The 8,000-nt window shown below is 40.7% G+C and overlaps 1 protein-coding gene across 1 annotated transcript in view; it reads right to left on the reverse strand.

Annotated features, from left to right (window-relative positions):
• The window catches only part of fam151a (family with sequence similarity 151 member A), a 6,870-nt gene extending 5,594 nt beyond the window's left edge, over window positions 1-1,276 (reverse strand). The window contains exon 1 of the mRNA XM_034702953.1: window positions 1,243-1,276. Coding sequence (XP_034558844.1) covers window positions 1,243-1,276 — 34 coding nt within the window. The remainder of the gene's footprint in view (window positions 1-1,242) is intronic.
• Between the last annotated feature and the right edge of the window lie 6,724 nt (window positions 1,277-8,000).

Raw genomic sequence — 8,000 nt, forward strand, 5'->3', positions numbered from 1 at the left:
CATCTCATGTAGTGTCATGGAAACACTATCATAATGTGAATTTGCATATTAGCTTATTATTTAGGATATATAGGAGCAACATTTAACATTTAGATTTAACATTTAACATTTAGATATAAAATTTAACATTTAGATATAACATTTAACATTTAGATTTAACATTTAACATTTAGATATAACATTTACATTTAGATTTAACAATTAACATTTAGATTTAACATTTAACATTTAGATATAAAATTTAACATTTAGATATAACATTTAACATTTAGATTTAACAATCAACATTTAGATTTAACATTTAGATTTAGATTTAACGATTAACATTTAGATTTAACATTTACATTTAGCATTTAACATTTACATTTAGCATTAAACATTTAACATTTAGATTTAACATTTAGATTTAGCATTTAACATTTAGATTTAACAATCAACATTTAGATTTAACATTTAGATTTAGCATTTAACATTTAGATTTCACATTTAACATTTAAATGTAACATTTAACATTTAGATTTAACATTCAACATTTAGATCTAACAATCAACATTTAGATTTAACATTTAACATTTAGATTTTAACATTTAGATTTAACATTTAACTTTTAGATTTAACACTTAGATTTAACATTTAACATTAAGATTTAACAATCGACATTCATATTTAACATTTAGATTTATATTTAACATTTAGATTTAACATTTAACATTTAGATTTAACAATCAACATTCATATTTAACATTTAGATTTAGTAATGAACTTTTAGATTTTGATTGAACATTTAACATTGAGTTTTAGATTTAACATTTATGTTTGTATTTAAAATTTTGATTGAACATTTAACATTTAGATTTAGATTGAACATTTAACATTTAGATTTAACATTTAAAATTTATATTTAACATTTAGATTTTGAATAAACATTTAACATTTAGATTTCAGAATCGACAATTAGATTTAACATTTAACATTTAGATTTAGATTTGACATTTAGATTTAGATTTAACATCTCACAGATTTTTATTTAGCATTTTTGAGTTAACTTTGATTGTTACTATGTTTTTCATAACAAAATTAAATGTGAAGAAGATCACAAATATTCCTTTAAATGTGATTAAAAAAAGAGACTTTTAAGAATTGACTCTACATTTTTATGTTGTTTTGGAGCTTAACGTGGAGAAATGTTGTTTTTATTTTCAGTGTGCACCACAAACAACACCTCACACTATATGACCTTACTGTGTCTGTGTTTGTGTAGGTGGAACCATGACATTGAAATTAATTAATTAAACTGATCATTTTATATTGAGGGAGGTGTTTTGGAATTAAAACTATAAGATGTTAAAGTCTACACTTTCATGTTTCAGCCTCTTTAACACAGGAGCTCTGTTTGCAGCATTTAAGCCCTGACATTTCTAAATACACCTCACAGCAAGGCTCCGTCTGTGAGGGACGCACTCACACCTGTAAATAGCCTGTGTGGTTTATGTAAGGAGCTGTGCAGGGTGGAGCGTGCCAGTTCAGAGGGAGGACTCCAGCCTTATCATGTGAGTTCATATCACTACAACAGGCATGAGGAAAGATCTGCAGCACAAATACAAGTTGAAGTCCGACCATTAACCCTTTACATACTGTGAGACCCTGTAACAAGGCCCTGCTGCTCTGCTCCTTTATACCTGAATGGCAGGAAGCCTGTGTTGTTCCCTGAGATCAGGCTCCTGTAGGCTTCTTCTGGGCTTCTTTTCAAATAGATGATCTTCAGGAAAGAGGGGATATGATAATATTAAAAAGTGAAAGGTGGACGGATTAACAGAATGATGGATAGAAGGGTAGAAGAGAGATGTATTTACAGCATATCCCCCGATGAGAACAGCAGCGTTGGCTCTCTTCTGCTGATCGTTGCTCGTGTAGTGGACCAGTTTCTTTCTGGACATGGTGAAAGACTGAAGAGAAAGAGAGATGCATGAATGACATCATTGTCTTACATCCACACAATGCAGTAGAGGAGCTACAGGAGCATGGGGGGACTATCTCTGCTGGAGTCTTGGTCTACATGTGGTGTGGAGCTCAGTCTCTGTTACCTTTAGTTTTTTGTTGAGCTTGCAGCAGTATCTGTACAGCATGCCCAGGTTTAGGGGTCCAAAGTCAGCATAGAAACTGCAACACAGTAAAACAGAGGATTGTGTACGGTCCTTCAGCACTGAAAGCAGCATGGATAGTTCTACATTCACAGACTCACACAAACTAAATCACCAGCCCAACATCATTTTACTTTTTAGAGTCAGTCTGTTGATAAACCGAAAGAGGAAGCAGCTCAGAACAGTCTGACTTTGCTTCTGACAGCATGTAACCTTCAGAGCAAGAGTCAATAATGACTCCACATTTAGAAGAAGGGAAAGAGTGGAGCAATATGATCTTTCAAACTTGTTTACGTGACAAAGACCAAGGAGCTGATTGTGGATCTGAGGAGGAACAAGGCACCAGTGACCCCTGTTTCCATCCAGGGGGCCAGTGTAGACAATGTGGAGGACTACAAGTACCTTGGGGGTGTACTTGGACAATAAACTGGACTGGGGCAGGATCACAAGAAGGGCCTGAGCCGCCTCTACTTCCTGAGGATGCTGAGGTCCTTCAACATCTGTAGGATGATTCTGAGGATGTTCTATGCAGCAGGCTGAGGGGAGCGGATGCAAACAGACTAAATAAACTCATCTGTAAGACCAGTGATGTTGTCGGGGTGGAGCTTGACTCTCTGACAGTGGTGACAGAGAGGAGGACTCTGTCAAAGCTCCACAGCATCATGGACAACATCCACCACCCTCTCTGCAACGTCCTGGTGAATCACAGGAGCACATTCAGTGCAAGACTCATTCCCCCTAAATGCACCACAGAACGCCACAGGAAGTCATTCCTGCTTGTGACCATCAGACTCTACAACTCCTCCCTCTGATCACTGAACTATAACCTGTACTCTGTGCAATAACCGTGCAACACACTGTGCAATATCCTTACCACTTCAACATCCTGTATATAATACCTTCATTCTATTCTATTTTTTCACCCAGCTTGCTAAATTCTGTTGGATGAATGACACTAGATCTTCAGCCTTGGGTCTTGCTGTTCTTGTTGAGACAGGCCTTTACTGGATAGCAGGTAGTAGCTGATAGTTTTTGTTTTTGTCAAGCAGGCGACAGAGAGGAATCTCTCTCTGCACACTGATCACTGAGTGTCATTCTAATCCGTCCATCCCTCCAGCTTCCACCAGCTCAGCCTCCCTCACCCATTTTTCTCCTCGATCTTGAACTCTTATAAGCCCTCTGACCCCGTCCAAGCTTACATAAACATGACTCACACAATGCTCCACCATGACCTCATCTTCACCAACAAATCCAGCTCATTGGTTCTGAGTAACTTTCCCCTGGTAGACAGCTCCAGACAGCATTCTCGCCTAAACGCTCAACCCTGACAGCAGACTCTCTCTCTCTCAGTGAATCCAGAGAATGCACAAAGATGTAGTCCTGTTTGTAAACCAGGATCTAGATCTGTTTCAGAATAAAGGGTCTCCATGCTGGTGCCCTCACTGCATGCAGCTTGTGTCCTCTCATGAGTTTTCTGATCTTAAAGAAGTGAACACCTCAAACCTGTCAGTCTTCAATCATCGCTCTGTTAACGATGTCTTTCAGGATTAAAATTCAACACTGCTTTGGTGCAGCACGCTCTCACTACATGTGGCTAAAAGCAAAATACTGTAATTGTCTGGAGCTGAGGAGTCTGTGTTGGTGTCTGCGGCTGTTCATCTTACTTCTCATAGATGAACTCCTCGTCCGTGCTGAAGTAATGTGTGTTCACAGAGTTCTTCGGCTTGACGCGGAGAGTGGTGAAGTACAGCCGGTCTGTAAGGGCACACACATGAGCAGACATGTAACATGACATTAGAGATAGACGTTGGGATGGAAGTTACCTGGAGAGACTGATATAATTCTGGTGAGACCTTTCACAATAGTTTCGTAATCTATATCTGTAGAATATACAAGGATAGTGTATTTGTACTTCTGACCATATGAACATGAGAGACTGAAATGCAGATCTCATGTCTTGTTGCAACAGTACTTCATGTCATGATAGGTGAGAAATAATAGTCATGGAGTAAATGAATGGACACATATAGAAATGAAGAGCTATATAAAACCAACACAAACACAATACAACCAGAAGGCACTTAGGCAATATATAAAATCATCCATCCATTATCTTGAACGCTTATTCCGTTAGGGGTCACGGGGGGCTGGAGCCTATCCCAGCTGGCTTCAGGCGGTAGGCAGGGTACACCCTGGACAGGTCACCAACCTATCACATGGCGAACACAGAGAGACAGACAACCATTCACGCACACACTCACACCTATGGGCAATTTAGAGTGATCAATTAACCTGGTGAGCATGTTTTTGGACTGTGGGAGGAAGCCGGAGTACCCGGAGAGAACATGCAAACATGCAAACTCCACACAGAAAGGCACCTGCCCGGCCGGGGATTCAAACCAGGACCCTTCTAGCTGTGAGGCAACAGCGCTACCCACTGCACCACCGTGCATTGTAAAGTCAGATTAACTAAAAACTAGCACTATGTCACAGACGTGCATACGAAGGGTGATTTTGTCTGCTCAAACCTGGGTGTCTCTTTCTATGATTCCAGCCTGAACCGTTACAAACTGTGCCTGCTGTATTTGACCCATTTTAACATTTGACAGAAGGAAAAACTCCCTAAATGTCCTCGTAGCATAAAATTCAAAGACTTTCTTTCAAGTGACCCAAATACACAAAAAATGAAACATTTTTAAATCCTATTCCTTTGCACATGTGGTGCTACAACTTATTTTTAAATCAGGGCCATTCAATCTTAGAGATCAGGGTCAAATTGGACCCATAAGAACTGGATTCTAGATCATATAGTGTGGATCAAATCAAGAGAAATGTTGCTTTAAGGGAAACAGGGAAACTGGGAAAATGTCCCATCACAAGTTTCAGGCTCCTGTAGAGACAGGCGCTTGCTCAAGACCAAGCGGCAACCTCCGGTCTAAAAATATGAGTCCAATGCGGAAGTGTTAAAAACTGCAGTTCATCGAGGATCCACTCGAGGCTGGCTCTGGAAGTACCAGAAACCACATACACACCAATTCAAAAAAGCCGATCTTTACAGCAGAAATAAACATGGTACAAAATCCAGTCTAGTCTGGATAGCTCATTTCTCTCTCGGCACACACTGTGCGGGGTGGTGTATTTTTTCTAACGCGGCAATTTCAAAGATATTGAGATTATGAGTCTTCCAATGAGAGGCACAGCTGACTTGATTGACAGGCGGGAACACTGTAGCTGTTGGCGAGGAGGCTCAAAGCCCCGCCTCTTTACGTCACAATCGCTCCACAGAAGCAATATGGCTGAAGATTGGCCTCAAAACAGCTCTTCAGAAACAGATGGGTGATGTCACAGATACTACGTCCATATTTTATACAGTCTATGGTTGCCGCTAGATGCACATAAGGATCAGAGGTCATACAGAGGTCATACAGAGGTCAGAGGGCGCCCTGACACTGCAGTGAGATCTGCACCTGCAGGCACGAGAACCTACAGTCTAAAAATAAACGAATGAGAATCCATTAATTCAGAGCTAAGAGACCAACACAGAGATCAGAGGAGGGGTCAGAGGTCATAGGATTATAAAGGTACCTGAGCTGCTGTTGTAGGGACTGAGGTTATGGCAGCCAGACTTACTGTGCAGGAGGAAGTGTTAGCTAATGTTGAATTTAACATTTATATGTGGCAGTTATGAGGATTTCTTTTTGATGTAGTAAATGTTGCATGGACTTTGTTTCTAGGTCGTCTTCTGACCACTCAAAGTGCTTCCTCAATACATGTGACTGTCACTCACTCACACACTGATGGAAGAGGCTGCTACTGAAAGGAACCAGCAGTGTTGACTAATCCTATTCACACACATGGCCCAGAGACCGGGGGCAGACCACGTAGCTCAGACCAGTAATACGTGATTGAGGTCATCTGACCCAGAGAGGACGACCAGGAGGATGTTATTAATGCCAAGTCTTCAGGGAGTGTGTGAAGTACGTACTGTTTGATTAGTACAAACACATCCATAGACTGCATCAGAAATGGATGACACGACAGCTCACCAAAAGTGAAGCCAAAAGTGTTCGGAGCTCCCCTTTCTGATTGGCTACAGTTTAAGATAAAGCCCACCTTCTTCATGTTAACAGATGGAAGAAGGGTCAAACTACAAAATCAACACACAGATTGTTTTTAGTTCCACTTTCAGTTCCTGGAACTACTCTTTTAGCAACTAAATGGTTCCTGTGGCACATTGTTGTCTTCTAACCACCTAAAAAAAAAGGAACTTAACTAGGATGAATTCCCGAGGACTCCTGCCGTGTTTCAAAAAGCTGTTGTAAATACACATTCAGCTGAAGGTCTCCAGTTTACAGGGTCACACATAATACCGTAACACCGGGAGCTGACGCATTTGCGAAAGGCTCAGAACCAAGTGAATCACTGGTGTGTGTGATGTTACTGTGGACGGCGGATGAATTAAAAACACTGCTGTTACTCCACCAATCAGAAATGTTCAGCATTGCAGGCCCCTGGACTTTTAAAAGTACTACCCCCCAAGCAGGGGATTTTCAGGGGGAAGATTAAGTACTCCAGAACTAAATTTAGACCCTGGGTCCACTGGTCGAAACGCACATAGTTCAGGGGTAAAGTTCCTCTGGTTGAAAAACGCCTAGTGATGGTTCCTGCTGTCTAAATGCACATACAGTAGTTCCTCAAAAATTCCCAAGTTCCAGGGTAAAGTTCCTGCAGTCGAAAAGCAGCTTTAGTCTTTCTTTTTCATTCTAATTAAATAATCACATCAATAAAATGTCAGTATTTATGTTAGTGTATGTGAGGGGATGGTTGTAACACTTTTTAGAGATGTGTCACATCTCCTATTCGCATGGTGCATGTTTGAAATTAGCAAAGCATCACATCATCCCTGATTATGACGGTTTCATCAAGTATCAGTCATGTGACGTTATCTCCAGTAAATACATACATGATAGGATAAATGTACTTTCTCACTTCGAGTTCATTGTTTCCCCTGTAGAAACTACATGCACCCATTAAGATATGATCATGTGACTCCTATGTTTACCCTGATTGGTGACAATAGTGCTGTTACAACCCTGACCATGCCAGGTCTCCCCTGAACAATGTGAAGAAGGTAATAAAACAATACATGACATCATTTTTGGATATCCATCCATCCATTATCTTGACCGCTTATCCCATTAGGGGTCACGGGGGGGTGGAGCCTATCCCAGCTGGCTTTGGGCGGAAAGCAGGGTACACCCTGGACAGGTCGCCAACCCATCACAGGGCTAACATAGAGAGACAGACAACCATTCACACACTCACACCTACAGGCAATTTAGAGTGACCAATTAACCTGGTGAGCATGTTTTTGGACTGTGGGAGGAAGCCGGAGAACCCGGTGAGAACCCACGCATGCACGGGGAGAACATGCAAACTCCACACAGAAAGGCACCTGCCCAGCCGGGGATTCGAACCAGGAACCTTCTAGCCGTGAGGCACCAGTGCTACCCACTGCACCACCGTGCAGCCCCATTTTTGGATATTTCATCTAAAATCCCTTCTTGTTCCAACTTCATTACTCATGTACACATTCATAAAGATTAATTATGACTAAGTCAGTGTCAGGGAGGGGAACCTACTTCTTCATACTGAAAACCCCAAAGTTTGAAAGCAACACTGTGATTGCTAAAATTTATGCCATATCTCATTTAATCCACACATTATCAATTTGGCATTTCCAAGTGTCAGAGTATGATCACTCAACAGGTAGAAAGTGAAGTATCCTACCATTCAATATCTTAACTGAACCATTTAAGAGTTTACTGTCGAACCTACAGTATGTCACAGCACATTCAT

Source organism: Notolabrus celidotus, chromosome 15 (assembly GCF_009762535.1).
Source record: "Notolabrus celidotus isolate fNotCel1 chromosome 15, fNotCel1.pri, whole genome shotgun sequence".
Lineage (NCBI taxonomy): Eukaryota > Metazoa > Chordata > Actinopteri > Labriformes > Labridae > Notolabrus > Notolabrus celidotus.